This window comes from Rousettus aegyptiacus, unplaced genomic scaffold, assembly GCF_014176215.1.
Source record: "Rousettus aegyptiacus isolate mRouAeg1 unplaced genomic scaffold, mRouAeg1.p scaffold_m13_p_5, whole genome shotgun sequence".
In the NCBI taxonomy this organism is placed as follows: Eukaryota; Metazoa; Chordata; class Mammalia; order Chiroptera; family Pteropodidae; genus Rousettus; species Rousettus aegyptiacus.
Window position 1 is genome coordinate 89797439 of NW_023416308.1, and position 23304 is coordinate 89820742.

The window sequence follows — 23304 nt, forward strand, 5'->3', positions numbered from 1 at the left end:
AGAAAAATGAAAAGGGGAGTTACTCTCCTGAAATGGGAAGATCAATTCTAAAAAGAGACCAAAGATGACGACTAATGCATACAACAACAATGAAAAAAGAAGAGAAGGGCAGGACCACGACTTTATGGAATATAGCTTTGGGGAACTGGAGAAGGAGGAGGGGCCAGAAGGAGGCTGGGTAGGAGGATAATCAAGAGAGTTCAGTGTCATAGAATTCAGGGACAGAAGAATTATTTTCACAGAGGAAGCGGTCAGTGTTCAGGAGCAAAGGAGAGGTTGAGAAGAACAACTGAGGAAAGACCAGAGTTTATGAATAAGAGATGGGGTGGGGTAGGCAGAGGCTAACGAGGGGACTTGGAAGCCGGATGCTGAGAGACTAAGGACTAGGTGGACCCTCGTCTTAAGGCTTGGCTCTGGAACTGTAGCTTGGGGGTGAATAGCAAGGTTTTGTTTTTATTTTGTTTTAGAGCCAAGGCAAACCCAATCATGTTTATTGGGGCCAGGGGAATGTGACTGTTATGCTATCTTGATGTAATTTCATTTCTTTCCCCAAATATCTGTATAGTCACATCAGAGACAATACATTTGAATTGAATCAGTTGCAAAAATATTGGGCAAAATTCTGATGCTGCTCCCTCTGACTTAAATTGACTGGATAGATACTGAGCAATGAGAAGCAGACTATCTCAGGTGTAACACATCCAGTAATTCGGGTGGGTATTAGGCAAGGGAATTAATGCGATAATAAACATCCCCCAAATCTCCGTGGCTTAACACAACGTAAGGCTGTTTCTCCCTCTTGTCACAGTCCATTTATCTGTTAACAGGTGTTCTTCCATGCAGGCACCCAAGCTTCTTCTCAACTAGTGGCTCCACCATTTCCTAGGGCCTCACCGTCCACGGGCATGGAGAGAATGGACTCTCCAGGAGGTCTTAGATGTCAGGCTTCCATCAGCCAGCTCAGCCTGTGTCCCAGTGACTGGTAACGGAGCGTGGGAAACACAGTGGAACAGTGCGCCTGGGAGCAGAGGAGAAACACAAAGGCTGCTGAACCACAATAAGGTTCTTTCTTTGTTTTGGTTTTTCATTTCCAAGCTCCTTCACCCTAGTGGATAACAATCTCTTCTTTGAAATTCTAGCAGAATTTGCATTTAGTCCAGCCTACACTCTCTCCTAGTTCACTCACTCAACAAATGTTTATTAAGTGCCTACTATCTGGCCAGCCCTGTGAATGCAAGCGTGCCACATTCTAACAAGGAGGCAGATGGGAATTCAAAATTTGAATGCAATGAGAGAAGCGCTATGTTAATTATATACTGGCTGTGGAAACACAGAGGTGGATTAATTCTCAGGTAGTTCAGCAGATTTTGCTGAAGAGATGGCATTTGACCTCTGACTAGATTAATAGGAGTTTAGCAGGCTAAAGAGTTGGGTAAGAGGGTGAAGATGGAGGGTGTTCTATTGTCCAGACATTCCAGGCAAAAAGAACAGCATTGACAAAAGCATGATGGGGTGAGGGTACTTGGCATATATGGAAAGATTCAAGTCTGAGTGTAGGTGGAGCTTATATGGAAGAGATTGTCTGAAGCTAAATCGAAGGGGCAAGTCCAAGGCCAATTCATGAAAGTCCTTATGACATGCTGTTATGGGCCAAATTCTCTCTCTCTCTCTCTCTCTCTCTCTCTCTCTCTCTCTCTCTCTCTTTCTCTCTCTCTCTCTCCCCTCCCTCCCCACCCCCACCCTCCACACACACGCACACACACACACACACACATTGAAGTTCTAACCCCCAGACCTCAGAATGTGACTCTTTGGAGAGAAAGTATCCTTATACAGGTAATTAAGTTAAAATGAGGTCATTCATGTGCTCCCTGATCCAACATGACTGGTATCCTTGTAAGAAGAGGAAATGAGGACGCAGACACACAGAGAGAGAAGACTGTCATCTACACACCAAGGAGAGAGGCCTCCAAAGAAACAACTCTGTTGACACCTTGATCTCAGACATCCAGCCTCTGGAACTGTGAAAACATCATTTCTGTTGTGTAAGCCACACGTAATCCATGGTACTTCGTTATGGAAGTCTTAGCAGACTAATGAACATACCAAAGAATAGGAAAGGAGGGGATATATTTTGGAAACATTTTTAGAGTGAGAATCAAGGAGGTGTGGAGAGTGAGAGAAGGAAGGATGAGAGAGGGCAAAGCTAAGGGTGACTGAAGTGTTTAGCTTCTGTCTCCTGGGTGAGTGGATGGTGGGGCCAGTAACTGAAATGTAGTTGAGGACGAGAAGATTGCATGCATTATCTGTTAGTCATGGCACATGTGTGTCTTATTCCTTTACAAGCCTGGAAGTTTCTAGTATAGGGGGCCACCTAGCCAAGGGCTAAGGTAGTCTATTGCCTTCAAATTCAGCACAGGTTAAAGCAGACTTGGTTTAGTTAGTTCAGTTTATCACTGGTATTATTAATTGTTGGATTAACAATGATAGGGTCTCTTTAAAAGCTCTGGTAAAATGTTAACAATTAAAAATACATTGTTCTGTCTATGGCCATTCCACCCTGAGCACGCCCCGATCCCATCTGATCTCAGAAGCTAAGCAGGGTCGGGCCTGGTTAGCACTTGGATGGGAGACCACCTAGGAAGACCAGGCGCTGTAGGCATAAAAATAAAAATAAAATAAATAAAAAATAAATACATTGTTCTATGCTTCCTGCCCCAGAGCATGCAAAATATACATCCTCAGGCTATTTTGGTGGAACTCAGTGGCAGAGTTGTCCTAGCGAGAGCCTCCAGACAAGTAAAGTGTCTGTCTTTGTTATTTCTTGGTAAGTGGATTGGACATCACCTCTGCCAGGTAATTTTGTCCTGAACCATTCTATTAATGCCATTCAAATAGAGAAAATAATCAGAGGTAATTGCATTTCCAGCATAAAAAATAAATAAGTACTAAAGTCAGTGCAGGGCCATGGCCGTGACAGCATGTAAGCAGCCCCGAATAAATGTTCATTTTAAAGAAAGCATTCTTGGGACTTGGAGCATAAAGAAAACGTGGTTTAGTCAAGTGCATCTTAATTTATATCAATAGATTTTTGTTTTCATTTACTCCAAGGAATTCAGAATTACGTGGTGGTGGGAGAAACACTGTGGTTGATAAAAGCAGAGGCTGGAGAAAACCCACGTGTTCGGGATGCTGAGAACTTGCTGAGGAGGCAGAGGGACAGTTTTAATTGGCTGCATTTCATTTGTGAGGCTGACAGTCTGTTGTAAGGGACGTTTTAAGAAAATTGCTGAACCCCGGAGAATCGTTCTAGAAGAAAAGAAAATCATCCTCCTGTCGTCGAGAACACAGATGCAAGCCCCACATTTTATTGCCATTTCTGAGTTTTCATGAAATGTGTAATATAGCAGAGCCTGTGATAGGACAAAAGGATCAGCTCTTCAGTGGTTTTATTAGTTTTGATTTTTTTATTTTTTTTAGAATTTGCTACTGTGTTGTCTGTTTCCTCTGGGACCCCCTGTTTTTTTCTCCATCAGTAATAACTAGAAAAAAGCTCAGCTGACAGATTCTGGAAGACTATTTTCCTTTGCTCCATTTCCTCTGTATTCCTCCCCCAGCTGACACTGGAATTATTATATTATTCGTGGCTAGTTTTTCAAACTATGTCTTTTTTGAAAACTTCTCTTAGGAAGAAAATATCCAGAGACTCACTAGGTACCGATAAAACATTAATTTATTGCCTCTCCCACCCCAGGTATCGTAAATAATAAAGCATTTGTTACAGATTAAACTTAACAGTTTTCTTCCAAAGGTCTCTTCTAGCTTTGGGTAAAGACCATGGTCACTTCTGAAGAGAAATGCTGTCCAACTACCAACGAGAGGATGTTTGGGGAGGGATGTCATCTGGGAAGGATTACTTGGAAAATGCTTTAGGCCGATGAAAGATCTGAGAAATGGTGTACTTTTCACTCTTTCTTTTCCACTTGTTGTGTAAGGCCTCCAAAGCCAATACCTGTAGGGCCAAAATTTTTGGCATAGCAAACTGTGAACGAAAAAAGGGCAAGGGGAGAGAGAACGGGTTGGTTAGCACCATTATTTCAGTTCCTTCTGTCTGAATATAGTCCTTTCACCTGTGAGAGGCGTTCTCTTAATAAATGCATTTATAAGTTAACTTGAAAGTAAATTGAACTATAATTATTTTAGATCACCTAATAAAAATTGTTTACACTTTTTTGCACTTCACCGTGTTCACAGACATTTTCTCATTTGAGTCAGCATAATCGGGCCCCAGTTGTCTGGCCCAGCCTCATCTTCCGCTGCCTCCTGCCTCGCTCTAGGCACACAGAATGACTTACAGGGCCCGGCATGAACCGTGATGCCCTGCCTGGCTTTGGTGCTTTTGCACTCACTGCTTCCTGTTTCTGGAATGCCCCCTCCCAAACCCACATTCATCCTTCAAGACCCAGGGGAAGCTTGTCTTCTAAGAAGCCTTCCCTCACACACCAGGCCAATACTTATTATCGTATGCTACTGCATCGTGTATGGTCCTCTACTAGAGCTTTTTTCGCTTGGAAATGCAATTATTTGTCTGGATGTTCTCCCTGCTGGCTGCAGCAATATTTTAGTGTTTTAAGGCCTATATGAATGCTGAGAGCACTCTTGTATCTTCTACTGTGAGGAGAAGGAACCATTAGTTCCCATTCTGTTTCATTATAGGAAAAGCTTTGACAACTTACAGTCTGAGTTAGTAATGCTCTCTGGCCCCTCTCTTGTTAGACCCCTCACTGCACTTCAACACACACACTTGGAGATCGTGAGACACTATCACTAAGTGAGAGGGTGGGAAGACCTCACTGAGAACCAGAATAGGCCTAGGAGAGTCTCTGAGGTTAAAGACACACTGCCTCGACTCTAATGCATCCCTTCCTTTTTGTAGCATCAGGAAAGAGCTGAGCCTCCACTACCTCTTCACAAGACAAAGGGATCACAGAAGCCCCTAGGGGCACAGCCGCAAGGACAAGAATGAAAATCTGCTTGTTGGTTCTATCTCTGATCAGTAAGTGATGTGCAACATCAGCAAGGAATGTCAGGAAGAAAAGGGGGGTGGGGGGTGAGGGAGGAAGGTCTTGAACTGAAGGGAGGCCAAACTGGATTCTTCCTCCCCCGAGTCACCCCTATCTATCATTCAGATGGACAGAGGGTAGTTGGGTTTTTGGAAGAGAATGTGATGCTGTGTGTCCAGGCCTGTGCTTTCTTCCAGGACCAGAATCACGACAAGAACCCTTCTCTTCTCTCCTCCGCACAGGCACCCAGCTGCCCTGAAGCACTGAGCGAGCACCGTCAGCATCGGGTCCCCCCACATGCTCCAAAGGAGGAGAACCGAGCTGGCTCAGGCAGGAGATTTCTTTCCCTTAGATGGTTTTGCTCCCCATCCTGAGAGCCCAAACCCTTCTCGGGCTGAGCAGCCATGCCTTCTGGCAGGCACAAGCCTCTTGGCATGGATGCTACTTCTCCTCCCAAAAACCCTCAGAAAAATGTCTCTGTGGAGCATCTGGAACCACTCACCTTTGCAATAAAGTTCCCCATCTTTGTCAGTAACATTCGTTGACTCTAGACTTTTCCCACAGATGGCACAGCGAAAACAGGTCTTGTGCCAAGGCTGAGGGGCACACGAGAGCAGGAGAGTTACATGTTGAATATGATGGACAGAGTATTCTACGTCCATGTTAAGTCCCCTGACCAGCAGCGTGTAAAGGAGTGCCACAGTCCTCACCATTCATGTACCTGATAGGCCCCCAAATAATTCTCCAGAGATTTGAAGAAAATAAGATGCTATGTATGTGGCCAGCAATTCTCCAAACCCCTAAAAATAACCTTATCAAAGTGATTTCCATAAGGCGGTTACCCAAGTATTCAACCTCATGTTAACTCTGTATTTTTGGCAGAAGAGAGCTGCACAGCTCAGGTCATCCAGATATCCAGATGAGTGCCTGCCTTCTGCACTTCTACATGTCTACCAGGCACAGCCTAGGGGTACTCAAGTGTCTTCGAATGGCCAGTCTTGGGCTGGAGACTGGCCTCGTATTTGGTTAGACGTTTTTCCATGGCCCTCCCCTCCCCACCCCCTTATTTAGTATAAGCAGGATTTTTTTCCCTCAGGCCTAAATCCTTTGATGAATAACCCTCACTTCAGGCCTAAAACTAGAGCTCATAGGAGTAAGCGTGAATAATTGTCTCAGACATTTGCTGACTCCCCAGATTGGCAAGACATTTGCAAGTGAGGATGCTGCTTGCTGCTGTGAGGCGTGTGCTGTATCCATGGTGGTGATGCCAACAGCAGACTGAGTTGTGTAGTGGTGTCACCTTTCTGGAAGGATTGCAGACACTGAAGGGCGGGGGGGCGGGGGAGAGGGGCTTGTGCATCTCTGTATCTCCAGAGTTTCTAGATAGGTATTTTCCACCTATCTAAATAATTCTTTTTACACTGAATTCACCAGTTCTCATTTCTAAGGGCATTGCAGGGAAAGTCATAGCCTAGGAAAATGGGTGAGGATGGATGGCTTCTAAATTGGTCCCTCAGAGTTAAGAGAAGGAAGGGTCTGACACCCACCCACTGCAGTTTCTACTTTCTTCTCTCTTCCCTCCTAGCTGTTCTACTGGAGATGAGCAAATCCCATTTGGCTCATATAGAAGTTCTTACCTTGCCACCTCCCATCACCTTCTCAGCAGCATAGACTGACTTTCCACATCGAGGGCACTTCTCCGACTCCCCAAACTTTGCAGTGAACTTGGAAGGGTTGCTGGTGGTGGCTGAGCGTGCTGCCTTTGGGGACCTGATGGAAATAGACAAATGAATGAAACCTATAGACCACCCTTGGCAGACAGTACTAGCTGCGTGACCTTGAGCAAGTTACTTAACTTCTCTGTGCTTCATACTCCTCATCCGGAAAATGAGGATAATCACAATGCCTTCCTCACAGAGTTGTTGAGAGGTTTACATGAGGTGACATGAGCTAAGCACTTAGAATAGTGCCTGCCTGGCATGTAGTAAGGTTTAATGCATGTTAGCTATAATTCGTTTTAAATTTTCTGTTGTAAAGCACTTAGCAAGTGTTCCATGTATGTTACTTATATTATTGACATTGTCGTTATTGTGGCATTATTATTGCTGTGACAGTTTAGGTTTTTCTGTAGCACCTTGAAGCCCACTGGCCCACTTGCTGAAATTAATTGTGAAAATGTGGTATGGCAAGATGGAATCTTGACAGTTGATACTAAACAAACCATAGTCCAATGTGCTGATGCATTCTTTGTCTCCACGTGAGCAATGACCAAGATAGAGGCACAATAACAGCTCCTGTGTTTCCATATATTTTGGTGTTTCCATGCCTGTTTATCACTCGAGCCTCACCCTAACCTCTAAAGTAGGCATGAATAGTTGGAGGAGAGTCAAAGGGGTAACTGCCCAAGGTCAGGCAGCTCAAAACTGAAGGAGCTGGGGTGAAACTGAGGTCCCCAGACTCTTGTTCTTCTTTGTGCAGCATCATAAGAAAACCCTACCATAGAACAGTAAGCTTTGGGTAATGCATGGCAGATAATGAAGTTGGAATCATCTTTAAACAGAGTTCCAGTTGGGATTGAGTGATGAGAAAAATTAAAATGACTAATCACATATCACTGCACTTTTTTTCAGGCTCTACCATGTGCTCCTCTCTTAAGAAGGGGCCAGAAGACTCTTTAAATGGTCTAATTTCTCTTTGGGACACTGCCTTAGTTGGGTTGAGCCTTTCTGCCCTGTCCCATTGCAGAGCTGAGCCTGGATACTAGTTGGCCAGACAGCAGCTGCAGGTGAGTAGCTGTCAGTCTATGCTCAGTACTGGGCTGGAGGTTAGCGTGATCTTTGAGATTGGTAGAACAGATCGGTAGATGGAGGAGACATGGTGTGATATCCCAGTTTCTTAAGATAATGTTGGGGGATCTCAGCACCATATTGGCAATAGGCAGCCAAGAAGATCCATAGAACAGTCATAATTGATTGTTTATTCCTGAGGCACACGGCCCATCTCTGCAGACTCACTTCACTTGTGATGTGGCCATTAGTCATCTTACAACCTAAGGTAAGAAATCTTTCAGTGACAAGCACACAGCAAATGGCCATTGCTTCCCTGCCATATTTATGTGATTTACACAGACATGTTCAAAGGGAAGAAAAGAGATTCCATGAAGTTTTGCAAAGGTCAAACAATGGAACATCTGTGCATTTTGGATTTTCTTTTGACATGCAAACCAAAGGCCATGATGTAAAAGTAATTGCCCCTTTGAAAGGCAGATAATTTAAAGAGTCTTCAGAGAGAGGACACATTGTTAAAACTTGGTGAGACTGGCTATTCCTATTGTCAGCAAGTCAACAATAGAGTCCATTCTCCCACTTCCAGAAAACGTTGCTATGGGAACAGAATGAACTGTCTTGGTAACTGGGGCTCTTCCAGGGTGGGAGAAGTGGGACAGTAACTCACTGTTGGAACTGGAGGCCCAGGTGTTCACCCGTATCGGTGCTGAGGCAGCCGGCGCCTTGTCCATACCCGATCCCTTTGGGGCCATATCTGCGCCCATAGCAGACCTTACAGTAGATCTCGGACTCGTGCGCTGCGACCGTGGTGCTATCAAGAGCCTTCCTGCAGGCCACTGCCAAAGAAAGGAAGGTCAGGGCCATGGGCTTAGATTCCTCCCCTCTTCCCTCCAGTGCCATGCTCAGGGCCAAGAGACCCAGCATGAAGGGCCCTTCAGCCAAGAACACAAATTTGATTCCTGACCAGAACATCCATCTTGGGTTGTAGATTCCATGTCAGTTGTTATTTCACAGATGAGAAAATTGGGGCACAGAGAATGGAAATGTGTCCAGTGATCCTCAGCTAGAAAGACATGGAATTTGAACTAGGTGTATGGTTTCAGACCAGCTAAGAATATTGTCTCTGAATTGGAAGAACCCAAATTCCTGAGTGTCTTACCATAAATGACATCAGGGATGTATGTGTGTGTGCGTGTGTGTGAGTGGGTAGGGAGTAAGGGGCTGAGGCAAGAGAGGAACTTAATTTTTTTTAGTCACATCAAAATCAGGATTGAGCAGTTTCTCTACTGACCATGGCCTTTGAAGAGCACAGTAATATTCCAGAAGACAGTTTTCACTGAGGCAACTACTTTTGATCCAGCTCTGGAACTAGGGAGATGGTGATGGGGGTAGACCTGCCTCATAGAGCCTTAGGCTTATATTGGCTCAAGCCCCCTGGTTATTGTACATTATCTAACGTAAAATGTCCCCCATAATGTAAAGTGTGTAAGACAAGTCTCTATTTTTCCAAAGAGAAGATTTATAGATTTCTTTTGCCAATTTGAAAATAACTTTTAAAGATGTAAATGAAAGTTCCAAATGCCTACTTATAATATTTAATAATGTAAATCAATCATATATCAATTTGGAGGTGTTATATTTTTCTAAAGTCACAGAAATTTAGGAAACAATTATATTCAAATTCTTTCTCTGCATCTTAACATCTCATCTCCCTCATCGCCAGAGTGTCTTTTTGAGACAGCTGGCCCAACTCTCCAGAGCAACTCATCTCCACCCTATCTGCATGAGAGGCAGCCCTATTTGCACCTGAGTAGGAGGCTGTCACCTGAAAATTGTATCTCAATAAGAAATTTCTATTAGCATAACACTAGGGCAGCTTTTAAAAAATACATAGGATTTCCACGACTTAATAACTTGTCGAACTGCTTTGTAACAGTGATCCTTCAAATTCGTTTATGGTGATGCTCAGTGCTTGTAATAGTGAGGTCATATTCCCAGGAATAAGAATATATGGGCATTCAATTTTGTTTGCCTCTTTTTTTTTTTTTTTAAACCTCTTCCATTCAAGTGACCTCTGTATTATACAGTGGTCCCCAACCTTTTGGGTACCAGGGACCGATCGATGCTCCTATGAGAATCTAATGCCTGATAATCTGCGGTGGAGCTGAGGCGGTGATGCTCATGCTGGGGAGTGGCTGCGAATACAGATGAAGCTTCACTCGCTCATCCACTGCTCACCTCTGGCTTTGTGGCCCGGTTCCTAATAGGCCACAGACTGGTCCTCAGCCTGGGTTTTGGGGACCCCTGCTCTATAAGCAATTCACCATTGAAGGAGGTTGCTTAAGGCTAATATGCCCTCCTCAGATGGTATTTTATTTAAGGAAAAAAAAGTAATTGAATAGGAAAGTGAGAGTGGAAGTTAAGGATATAGATGAGGTGGGATTGGCCAGAGGTTGGTGGTTGCGTGGCTGGGGAAACAGGCATATGAAAAAGTTCATTAAAGAATTATGTCAGTGTTGTGTGTCTTAAAACTCTATTAATTTTTTTTTTTAATAAAAAAGTAACTAAGAGACTAGCTTATAGCACAAGAGAGTTTTCAAGGCTTCAAAAATAAGGGAAAACTCTTATGAGGACTAATTCTTTGGAAAAAAAATGCCTTCTATTTGGGCATATAAGGTATATACACCTGTCTCCGCCCTTCTCGTTGCTATCAGTTATCAATCTGCAAGCAATTTTTCGAGTACTCATAGATGTTCTTGACTCAGAGTTCCTTAAGGGTAAGATTTTTATCTTAATACCCCCAGAACATAGTGTGGAGTCTGGCCCAAAATTAATCCTTTGTAGACATTTGTTGAATGAATGAATGAATGAATAAGTGGATGCAATGCATGCACGCATGTGTGAATGAAGATTAGTGACTTGTCCACAACTATACAGTCATAAGCTGCAGAGCCATAACTGGCCTCCGATCCTTTGACTCCTACTCCTGTGCTCATACCCATCATGCCAAGACCACATATGCCCAATCATGCCCTGGCCAATGCTAGAGCCACATTCTGGCTTCTGACCAACTTTTGTACACAGGCTCAGTAGAGTTGTACCTAATGTAAAGTATCCCCCATAATGCAAAGCATATAAGACAAGCCACTCGCCTGCCACATGTTGTGCTATAGACACATAATGTACACTGGATTTCAAATACTTAATACAAATAAAAAAAGAATAGAAAATATTTTATTAATAATGTGTATATTGATTACCCATTTAAATTATAATTTTTTAATGTATTTGGTTAAATATTTTCAAACTAATTTTACCTGTTTCTTGGTACCATTTAAAATGTAGCTACTAGAAAATTTTAATTTATATCTGTGGCTTGCATTATATTTCATTTGGACAGCACTGGCAGGGAGGATTAAGATTTGTCTAGAAATTAGACAAACACTGGCCAGAGGACAGGTTTAGGCAGACTCTGCTCTCTGAACCCTATTTTTGTCAGGTGTAGGGTGGCTTGTGGACAGACACATCTTGTGATGATAATATTTAAAAAGTGTGCTTCTCTCTAGGATCCTTCTACCACTTTAGGAAATTATGCTGCTCAGATCCCTATCCTAGCTACAAGTTCTAAGGAAAATATCACACGTTTAAGGGGAATATACCACCAAATGCTCCAATCCTTTCTTCCATGGCTCCACTAAACAGGGCATCTTCCTGCTGTCTGGGAAACACAAAACACTCCTTACCGTGGGAAGCTTCCCTACCATTTTCTGTTCCCATTCAGGTATCAAAGTTGATCAAAGGAGAATAAAAACCTAGTGGGCTGGACTTCCATATCAAAAACTCTGGTTTTCTTCTTGTAACAACCTGTATAGTATGTATAACCAGCTCTATTTTATAGATGGAGAAATCGAGGCTTGATGGAGAAATGACTTGCCCAAGATCCCACAGTAAGTGTCAGAACCCAGACTCAAACCCTAGTCATTTTTATTTCAATTTCAGTGTTCTTTCCGATATTCCTCACCCCCATTCTTTATAAAGGACATTAGCTTTTGGACAAAAGCCAGAGGGATATGGAGTAAATTCTCAAGCAATGACTTCTGTATAATAATAATAATGAATCTGATTAATGTATCCAATGATTTAAAAATAATTACCCATTACTAAAACCCAAAGCGTTAGTAAATCTGCCAACCCAATCACTCAGAACAGCCTTTTCCCCAGTTCTTTGATGATAATTATGTTTGCAGTGGGAGGTAAGGGATAATGGAAATTCTTGCAGCAGATAAAACATTACTATTTCTGGCAGCTTAAAGATGCAACGTCTCCTGCCCTAACAGATGGAGCCCAACCCTTGAAGTTCTGTTTGAAACAGTTTGGGGCAGTGTGATGCCTTGTGGCCACTGGACTGAGGCATGGAGGTGGGTGAGGGGCTGTGTGGGGAGGAGGGTCTGCCAAATGTCTGGTAAAGCTAACCCTTAAGCCAGACGTACTGAAGGGAGGCAAAAAAGGTAAGTGGCCTTTTCCCAAACAGGGCTAGCTACTAAGAAACTCTAGAATGCAATGATGTCAGACTGTCTGGACTGGGAATATGAAGATATAGATTCTACTCCTGACTCTGCTGCAGATGCTTGTGACCTGTACTCAATGATAAGAAATGATTTGTCCAAAGTCATATGAGTTATGCGGAACCACACTTCCAGGTGAGCACAGGGTCTTAAAGTTCCTCCAGTTTTAATGTGTATGAACCTATGCCTGGTGGATGATGGTCAAGATCCCTTTGTCAAATTACTGCTGCTCAGGCCCTGGAACTCTTCCCTTTCTGACTCTTACAGAATTGGCACATGTTGCCATTTTCCCCCACCCCCTCCCCCCACCCCGGACAGTCTGACACAGGTTCTTAAGAAAAGCCAGTTGCAGCTGACTTCAGTGACAGCTGGCCAGTGGGAAAGGTACCTAGGGCCAGATCCATCCTAGCTTCAGATAGTAACAGCTGTCTTTCTCTGCCAAGTCACACTTTGTAAATGTCGCCACTGGGCTAAAGTTTTCACCACTGAGAAGAGTGGTAGACTAGCTCGTTCTGACTTTGAGCTGTAGGGAAACAGCCTCTGAGATTGGGCAAGAGTTTGGCAAGAGGGTGCTCAGGAGAGCACCATCTTTTCCTAAGGTGAGGCCCACAAGTGATAGTTCTGACAAGTTCCTGGACGATGCCAATGCCTCTTGTCCTAGGATTATACTCTCGTGAGAACCACTAACATACAGTTATCTGTGGCTAAATGTGAACTTTGAAATGCCCTCTGGATCTGGGGGACCCTCATGGTGTTCACACAACTCACTGCAGTGGAAACAGGTCTTGTGGAAACTCCTTCCATTGCACTGGATTTCTTCTGCGTGGTAGACTGTCTTGTCGCAGGCTCCACATTTCGCTCCTCCACCCCAGTTTGGCATCTTGAAGACTCTGACCAAGGTCAAGTCTAACAGAACATAAAGCAAATACCCTGATTTTAGGTGGCCCCGGGAGGGGACCAATCGCTGGTAGTGCAGTGGTCTGACTAAGTGGTGGTTCATTCATTCATTCATTCATTCAGCCATCAAATAGTTTACTTTGTACAATTCATTGAATAAAGCTCTGAACAAGTCAGTTTACTACTTTGGGACTCAGTTTACTCTTATTTTCAATTTTAAAAGCACCTGTGGCCCTCACAGGGTTCTTAGTAGGAAGAGATGAGCTAGTTTTGTGTATATAAATGGTAAATATTATTTTTTCTATCTAGGGTTTCAAAAATTATTCCATCAGAAATGGCAATAACCTCTGAAAATAGTATTATCATCTTATGTAGTTTGGTGCTTCTCGATTCACCTTGGATCTTGCTAGCATGCAGATTCTGGTTTGGTAGATCTGGAGAGGGGCAGGAAATTTTACAGTTCTAACAGACGCCGGGCAGTGCTGCTATTAGTGGGCCACCCTATGGGTAGCAAAGCTTTAGTTTATCTTGCTTATAGAAATATAGAATATCCTGTTCAGATTTATTCCTCCCCTTCATTAATTCATTTTTTAAAGAATTATCATTGCCCAGGCAATAAGCTGTATTGGCACTCCGCCATATCACTGGCCTGGAAACCTACCTTTTGCTTTCAGGGCGACCTGCAACTTGCTGTGTGCATTGAGATGAACGGTGTAGCTTCTCTTACATCTGTCTTCTCACCTATACTATACAGAGAGTCACTCTTTTCTTACTGCTTCACAATGTTGGTTAGAGACAAAATGTCATGATGTGCAAGAAGGTACTAGACAGAGCTCATAGTGCCAGGTGTGATCGCAGGAGCCGGGCGATGATGCAGTGTGTCTTCCCACACCCTCTGAGTACGTTCTGCTGCAGGGAGCCGCTGATAACCACGGTCCTGGGCCATTATTATCTCCTCACTAGAGAATTATGTTTAAAAGATGCTAGACAAGGAGGAGCATCAAAAAATATTTTTCTCTTTCTGTGTCTATATGAAAATATGAATCTAGTTTTCAATTTCCGCAGAATAGAACTAAAGTCATTAATATTCAGTGAATTTTCTGAAATCCTGCAAGCCCCGGGAGGGCTGAATTTTTGCTAGAATCTTTTGGTTTTTAAGAAGCCTGGTGTGTCATCTTGTCATTGACACCAAGCACTATCGGGCCATTCCAAGTGGCTGTTTCTGACCTTCTCTTTCCCTTCTGGGAAGCCAGTCATCTTCTTATAATAGTTGGCGATTACCACTAAGCCATCCTGGGTTACTGGTCAGGAATGTGTCTCCCAACCTCACAACAGAGAGGTTTTGCTAAGAAACAGAGGTAAATAGCAAACAGGCTAGTGAACCTGATACTAGGAGCAAAGGGAACATCCTTATCTAGATGTCTCTGCAAGGAGCTTTTCCTGCTTACAAAGTGTGAGGTTAGCCAGGAACATCTTATCCTTCCTCTCATAGAAGCAGACTCTTTTAATTCAGTAAAAAACAAACAAACAAACAACTATTTAAAAAGAGAACATGTAGTGCTTCTATTTCTGCAGTTCAAGTGTTTAGTGTAGTGGAAAAAGTAATGGATTTTGAGTTGAAAGTCTTGGGATCAAGTCTATATTCATTTATTCACCATGCATTTACTACCTACCATCCATGTACCAAGCTCTACACCAGGTATTGGTGAGGAATCAAGGGGAGGAAAACATAAAAATGAGTGATTGGTGTCCCTTAGAACTGAGAAGCCTACGTTCTGGTGAGGAAGAGAGGCAGGAACCAGAATACATCAGAGAAGAGTCTTGTGAGAAGTGCCATGCAAACTCAAAGGAGGAAATGACTACCCATGTTTAGATGGGGGATAAAAACAATGAGTTGTTGGAGGATCACAGAAGATGGCACATCCAAATGGGGTTTTGAAGGATAACTAAGAGTTCACCAGATGGAGAAAAGGGGAAAGAATACTTTAGGCAGAGAAAAGAGCACACAGAAAGGCACAGAGTCCTTAATATCTGCTAGAAGAGCCCAAATTGTTTATTTTTTACTCAATTAAAAATTTTAGGATGTTTAGGTTTGGAATAGATTTTAAAGATTGATAACCTCATTTACAAACACGGTGAGGCATGCAAAGTAAACATTTGGCTCTTTTTCCTTCTCTGATTAAAGATGATATATTCTCCAGAAAAGAGTAGAATCACATAATTTTGCTCATCTTCATTTTGATCCTGAGTTTCAAAATAATATAAAATAAAAGAAGAAATGTAATAAGTATCCAGAAATGTGACAGTGACACTTGTGAAATTAATGATGTGGGGATTTTCCCTGAAAGCAACCCTAGGTCGAATTTCTCATTTCAGATCTCCGGTGGAGATTTCATTGGCATGTCCTGCAAGTTAATGGGAGAGAGAGATGCCGTTGTGTGTGTGTGTGTGTGTGTGTGTGTGTGTGTGTGTGTATTCAGCAGTTGCATATACGTGCTATTTTTCAAAGTGAGGATAAGATTACAGATAATACCTTCTTAGTACGTTAGTACAGGGTTTATTTTATTTTAAGTGATCATAAATATCTGACATACATATATCAGGACTTGAAACCCAAAATAGAAATTTACAAGCATTCTATTAAACAGGTACTTTGTTCCATTTCTGAAGATGGAAATGTAGCCATGGAGGCCAAACACAGAAGACATCTCTGATTTTTTTCTTCCAATACTCAAAGTCCAAAAGGCAGAGGATGTTGTAAAGCATCTTGAATTGAAAGACACGGGTTCTAATCTTGACCTTGAACTTGGTGAAAAATTGCAATAATAATATCTCCTGCATGCTCCTCACAGGACCATGGTAAAGGTCATGGAAATATGACGGGATTTAAAGCAATACAGTAGCCCCTCCTTATCTGCTGAGGATATGTTCTAACTGTGGGTAGTACTGAATTCTATATATGCACGATTTCACTGAAATACTTTACAGCTATGTATACATACCTTTTCACTTAAAGGAAGTACTTTATGTCTTCTCTTTGGCATATCCTAATTGCCAGCCTCACTACTCTTGCACTTCGGGGCCATTATTAAGTAAAATAAGGGTTGCTTGAAAACAAGCACTGCTATTCCATATCACTTGATCTGATAACCAGCATGGCTGCTAAGCAGCTGACAAAGGGGGTACGTACACAGAGTGGACACAAGATTCATGTCCTGGGTGAGACAACACAAGATTTCATCATGCTACTCAGAACAGCAAGCGCTTTAAAACTTATGACCTGTTCACTTCTGGAATTTTTCATTTCACATTTTCAGACTGTAGGTAACTAAAACCATGGAAAACAAAACCGCGGGTAATGGGGAGACAACTTTATTGAGAAGCTATTGAAAGTCAAGGTATTGTTAACCCCTTTATTTCAGAGAATTTCAAATTGTACCAATTTTCTCATTAAGTCACTACGATTGGAAACACATTTAAGTCCTGGCTTACATAACTTTTTTAGCTTCCTGCATTGCTTCGGAATTCCTGTGTCTCAACACTCCCATAGCCAGGCCCAGAATGTGAGTTTACGCTGTTCAGATACCAAGGGATGAGCCATTTGTTTATCAACGTTGCCTGGCACAGGCAAGGGTCATAGAAGGTGGGACACCAAATATAGGCTTGCCTGTCACTCAGCCCCATTTGTCCCCTGGGCCACAGTCTCCATCACATCACCTGGCACTACTTCCTGGGCTGGTCCCAGAGGTGGCTGCATTATGACAGATGAAGTCCGTGGCTCAGGATTGAAATGGGGAGCAGTCTGAGATTTGCAAGGATGAGATAGAATGCAAGCCCTGCTATGTCAGCTAAGGAGAGGGTGGATTCTAGATTTTTTGGATACCCAGGTCCCAGTTATCACTGTATATATCACTGTATGACTTGTATAGATTTCTTAATGAATAATGAATAATGCTGTGTAAAAGATTATACTGAGCATGTGCTGCAGTGTGGGAAAAGCACTGGATCAGATGCAGAAGGTCAGAATTCTCGTTCTGCCTTGTCTCTCTGAAGCTGTGTGATTTAGGAAAACCGTTCAAGCTCTCTGAACTTTAATGTCTTCTTTAAAACAGGCATAATTGTCCTGTCTGTTTCACCATTGCTGGGAGGACTGTAGCAGTTCAAGTACGTCGAATCATTTTGTAAACTGTAGAGTATTGTAAAACGTAAGACCTAATTATTTCTACAGTAACTCTCAGTTGTCATGTATCAATCTGGATTTTTAAAAAATAATCAGCCATGTATCTTAGATGCATTTTTCCTAATCCAACAGTTTTTTTTCTTTTTTTTTTTAAACTACCAACTACGAAGCTGAAAGATGATACCTTAAGGCAAAAGTGGGTGGGACAGATAAAATGGGCACTGAGTGATTCAGTTTCTGCTTTGTAAGGGTCCATTAAAACACTTGGGAGGAAACCTGAGGCCATGACTTTGAGCAGACACCTGTAGGAGCAGCGCCGTTTTCAGCTCAAAGTTGGTTCGTTTGGTCATTGTGTTAGATGCCTGATTCCACATAGTAAGTTAAATTGTCTGCACTGGCTAGAGAAAAGATATTGGATCATAGAAACATATCTAGAGTCTAAGTCATAATCATAATCATTACTAATATAATAATAATATTATTGAAGCTAAAGTGTGTTTGGAGACCAGCCCTTGGGCCAGGGACTGTCATATCTCATTTAATCTTCACAGCAGCCCTTCAAGGTAGGTAATATTATAAAATTTACTTTAGAGATGGGTAAACGGAGTCTTAGGAAAATCGAATTACCCAACTGGCTAATCGGAACTTGGGTCTCTCTGACTCCAAAGCTACGTTTTTATATTAACATTAACTGCTATTAATTGTTTACTATGTACCAATTGCTTGATATATACTATCTTTAGTACAATAGCCCTGCAGAGCAAATTTTGTTCTCCTCATTTTGCAGATGAGAAAAGGTGAGACTCAGAGAGCTTAAATGACTTGCCTGAGGTCACACTGCTAGTAAGTGTGGAGCTGCCATTCACACCCCGGTTAGGCTGGGTCTATACCCCATGTCCCTGCTTACAACACTCTGGCGAGGGGAAAAGTGTCAGCACCTTCATTAGCCAAACTTGGCGGTTGAAAGGAATTGGTATCTGATTGACCCATTGTCTCTCCACGGGACAGAGTACTCATGGGTGGGAGTAACAGGGAGAATGAACTCGACCCAATAAAATGAAGGACTTTCTAAGAGTCAGTGCTATTCAAACATGGAGAAAGCTCCTTTGGGGCTGGAGAGTTCTCTCTCCCTATTGATTTTAGTTCTACTGGAGTTGGATGTCCAAGTGGCTGAAATGCAGTGAAGCCCCTTCAAGGGTCCTTCTTTCAAGCCCAGAGACAGGTTTAGAGATCAGAATGGTGACGGGAGCCTTGCCTTGCAGAAATGCTGCCCAGCGGCGCCCCTCTCAGCACTGCCTCTTCTCTATTCTCTTATTCTCTAGGTAAGAGAGAGGGTGTAGCACAGTGGCAAAAGCATGGGCTTTGGAAAGAACCAGACCAACGTTCAAAAAACCCTCTCTGCTGGACCGTGGGCAAATAGCTCAAAATCTCTGAGCCCAGGGTCCTCATGCATGCAGATGGGAGGAGAAGGCTTAATTTAGAAGGTTGTTTTCAAGTTAAATAAAATACTGCTAGTAATAAAAGTACTATAGATAAATGTTTAATACATAGCAGGTGTTTAATCATTTTACTTGTTTTATTACTATTATTATTATCATTATTATTTTATCTCTAGTTTTTAAATCCATTTTCTTAAACAAGTTCCAACTTGCTTTTTCTCTGTGGCCCTTCTAGTTTAGACTGTGAACCAACTCTGTTTCTCACCCTCCAGAGTGAGCTGCACCCAGGAATAGATGCGGCCAGGCCCGGGAGAAAACCCCGCTACAGGGATCAGGGTGCCAGGTGCCAGGGACGGCATGTCAGGCAAGGTCCTAAGCCTATGCCCTGGGGAGCTGTTTCCTTGCTTTGGCAGCTCTGGTGCCTAGCACCAGCTGACCTCGCTGTTGACCTGTGCCTTGAAGAGAAGCAGCGAGCCCAAGCATAGTCCTTCCCATGGCCCAGGGAGACCGTGCTCTTCTGCTCCCGCGTGTAGGACACTCAAGGTCAGGGGTTTCCTTCTAAGCTTCTGAACAGATATATGAAGTCCCCATGAACAGGCGCTTTCACAAGGCCTGGGAAGCATAGGTTACTTATTCCCGGCATAGAAATGAACCCGTGTTGGCTCTCATCCCTTTAAAACTTAGACATGGTAGGCACGGCTGCCTGTTACACTAAGGCTGTGACACGCGGGTCATATTACACCTATTCTGAAGTCATCTCTGAAGTGTGGCTGACTTTTACTCTCAGAAACTCACTTTGTTCTATTTTGACCTTTATAATTTGTGTTTAAAGACCACATTGCACTCAGGGTTATATCCTGGCTCTGCCACTTTCCAGCCATGTGACCTTGAGTAATTACTTTGCTTCCTTGAACTTTCGCTTCTTCATCTGAAGAATGACTTCTTGCAGGACTCCGTGACAGTTAAATAAGCTAATATTATTCTGCGCCTGCACAGGCCAGCAAAGAGCCAACAACTCATGATTAACCCTTTCCCACGATGAGGCTGTTATTGAGGCTCAGAAAAGGCTTCCATCCTCAGCCACCCTCAAGACAATCATTGTCTTCTTTCCTGCTTTTCTTCACTGCAATGAATACCTATGGTTCTTCTCTTCGTCCTTGAAGCCCCATCCTGGAGACAGTACTCCCAGACATGCGAGCAGCATGCTTATAACCAGAAGTCTGCCTGCCTCACGAGTTGTGTTTCTTGTGTATTATATTCCTAGACTGGGTCTTCCGTCTTGTTAAACAAATTAGTTATCTTCTAACTCTTGGTCAGCTTGTTATTCACTCTTGACCTCTGGACTTTAATCATCACACTTATACTTAGCAAAATATCCTCGTGCAGCCCATCCGTTTTGGCCTTGTGCCTTTTCTCGGAGGCCTTTACGTACAGTTTTATTAAGCCTTACAAAGTACTTTCCTATACTTATCTCATTTGATTCTAACAGATCCCTTCAGGATAGGCGGCCTTACCTTAATTTTACTGTTCAGAAAATGGAAACTCAGAGAAGTTAAGCAATAGAGGTAGAATCTGAACTGACTCTAAGACTGACCCTTTTTATTTTCTTCTGTCTTTCTTAGGGTTCCCAGGATTTCTGGATTTGTACTCTACCAAGATTCTGTCTCCACTTTTTCCAATAAGATCATGGCTATTGGCCTTTGAGTGATCCTGTGCGCTCGCTCGCGCTCTCTCTCTCTCTCTCTCTCTCTCTCTCTCTCTCTCTCTCCCCCCTGCCCTTTCTCCTTTTCCCTCCTTCCCTCCATCCTTTCCTCCTTCTCTCCCTCCCTCCTCTCTCCTTCCCTCCCTCCTGTCTCCATCCTGCCCCCTGGCCTGCTTCCCCTTTCTCTAATGGATGGCCTGTGCATGCGGGTATGGACTGCAGAGGACACTGAGCCCTGGGGAGCAGCTGCATTCCCTGCCAATAGGCAGGACTCATTTTAATGACTGGGTTGTTCAGGATGGAACCAAAACCGAGCCAGAAGAATTCGTTATGTTTTCTGAGTCACAAAGCGGTTTTATGTACGTTGTGATGAATTGGACGTACCCGGCATTGAGATTCACCCCAAAAGCTGAGGACATAGGTTCTCCCTATTTCCTCACCCTTCCTGCTGTTCATGCCCACCCTTCCTCACATCAGTGCTGCCTCTACCTCCACAGCCCAGGCATAGGAGACGGTCAGTCAACACAAGCTCATTAAATTGCATTGACTCGTACTAGAGAGACGATTTCTCCCACCTGGTTCATCTAACTTCTTTTTCTTGGGGAAGTCACTGCCCATCTCAGGGATGGGAACAGAAATTGATCTTTGGGCAGCATTTCCACTCAGGATGTTAAAAAAAAAAAAAAAAAACTTGATGGAAACCTAGAGGAAGCGCTGAGAATCACCCCCTCATTCCCAACTGGGAATTATCCTCCCACTAAATAGAGCTTTAAATGGATTTTTCAACATAGCAAGGTTTTTTTTTTTTCAGACCCTGTTTTAATTAATTTTAAATTATCAAAAGCAAGCCTGTCGCTGAATATCGTTGGGATATAAAATTCATTTTAAACCAACAAAACTCATTGAGTATTTCTTATGTGCAAGACAAGATTCGGTGAACTATAGACGTCTCAGTCATACACCCATGCCTTTGGAATAGCACGATTCCTTGTATTTTGAGCATTGGAAACCTGGATTCTGCCTAATAGTATCTATTATGCCACTTTATAATTGCATAGTACTTTACAGTTTAAAAAAATGTACCACTTCTATATTGATCCTTACAGAGGAGACCAAGACCCTGGGGGCAAGAACTTTCTCAAAGTCACACACCCATTCATTATGTAGTTCTGGGACTGGAATGCAGGTCTTTTGACTAAGACAATAGGAAACATTACTCCACCATGAAAATAATTTTAGGCCAAAAATAATTCCTCACTCATTTCTCTGTGAGGTTCCCTTAATCCCCCAAATGTCAATTGCCCTTTTAGGAATTTTCTAAACAACTAGGTCCACACCAGAATCAAGCATAACTTGAGTCTCCTCACACAAAATCAGAGGATGCTGGTACTCGGGATGTGAAATGCACCTTTACTCTATGTGACCTCTCATAATACCAATCAGCCACCAAGCCAGCAGCCCACCCCCAGCCCAAACACCTGCTTGGCTACACTTACCTGCCTGTGTGGTCTCTGTCAGCTCAACTGAGTAAGAGGGGGGACTCTTGTCCTTTTTAAATATATGGAGACTGTTGCCAGCCTTGGCCTACGGGAGGAAGGGCGGGAGGGAGGCTGAGGGGAGAGGGGGAATGAGACATGAGTAACACAACTGCTATCAGAGGCCGAAAATAGCCTGTGACCAAAGCCCTGAGTTTTGTTCCCCCCACACCAGCTGTGAGGCCCTTAGAGAACAATATCACTTGGGTTCTGTTTTAGTCGCCAATCACCTATGTCACCAAGGAATCAATTTGTGGAGTGTAAATTTTTGAAGACGTTTGGAACAGGAATCAGAGCAAAGAAGGGTTTTATGTCTAAAATAATTTTTTCCCAGGCTCCTACTCCCTTGACCTTCCTGGAAATCAATGCAAGGTACCTGCAAATGAATCATGAGCCATATCTGGGAGCCCTCTGGAACTCCAAGCCACAGGTCAGTATACTTGTGAAGAGAACTCAGAGCTAAAAATAAGAGTGATGGGTGTCTGAAACGATACTTAGATAATCTCTTCAAAGAAGCTTGGGGAAAAAAGGCCAGCTGATTACAGGGTCCTGTCACTCCATGGCCTGCCATCTTATGAAGAAACATTTTCTCTGAAAAGTGTTGTTACTTTGCTCATCATCTTTCTCTCCTTAAGAATTTAATGTGACAGTGCAGCGTATTTATGGCAAGTTTTGATAAGTCTCAGTAAACTCACATTTTCTTTGAAAGTCTAATTTCTCTTTGCCTGGTATGTTCATATTTTGGCTTTGATCAAGAATCAATGACTCACGAGTTTTAGAATTTAATAGCTGACGAGAAGTTTAGAGATTCGATAGACTAATTCTTATTAGCCTAATTCTTGTTAGTCTTCATGTTATGGCTGAGGTAACTGAGGAACTTCACTTGTTCAAGGCCAGACAATGAGTAATGGGCAGGTACCAGACTGAAATTTAGGTCATTTGTCTCTCAGGTGAAGATTCTTTCTAGCAGTGCTGACCTGGATGTTGAGGTTAGGTGTAGGTGGTACCTAATTGACAGGTGTATGAAATCTAGCCTTTCAAATCAGCCACATTAGCCCTTTTGTTACAAGCCCACACACAAAAAAATTGGTTGAGTGATGAAATATTTCACTGTAAAGAAGATCGTGGTAAATTCAT

The 23304-nt window shown here is 42.9% G+C and overlaps 1 protein-coding gene and 1 pseudogene across 1 annotated transcript; one reads left to right on the forward strand and one right to left on the reverse strand.

Moving 5' to 3' along the window:
• Positions 1–2542: 2542 nt before the first annotated feature.
• On the forward strand, positions 2543–2662 carry LOC118603217 (annotated as a pseudogene).
• A 933-nt stretch (positions 2663–3595) lies between these two features.
• CSRP3 (cysteine and glycine rich protein 3) lies at positions 3596–22245 on the reverse strand. Its single transcript, XM_016164943.2, has 6 exons — positions 22129–22245; positions 13183–13320; positions 8517–8685; positions 6701–6833; positions 5566–5659; positions 3596–4042 (listed from the first exon to the last, which is right to left on the reverse strand). The coding sequence occupies exons 2-6, from the start codon at positions 13292–13294 to the stop codon at positions 3966–3968; spliced, it is 585 nt and encodes a 194-aa protein (XP_016020429.1). The 5' UTR covers positions 13295–13320; positions 22129–22245; the 3' UTR covers positions 3596–3965.
• Between the last annotated feature and the right edge of the window lie 1059 nt (positions 22246–23304).

Bases quoted from the DNA above. Each gene is read 5' to 3' on its own strand.
- CSRP3 (XM_016164943.2), bottom strand. From the start codon at position 13,294: ATGCCAAACTGGGGTGGAGGAGCGAAATGTGGAGCCTGCGACAAGACA. The intron at 8,686-13,182 runs GTGAGTTGTGTG...TTTCTTTGGCAG, and splicing joins CAAGACCTGTTTCCACTGCA to TGGCCTGCAGGAAGGCTCTT. The intron at 6,834-8,516 runs GTGAGTTACTGT...TATTTCCATCAG, and splicing joins CTGGGCCTCCAGTTCCAACA to GTCCCCAAAGGCAGCACGCT.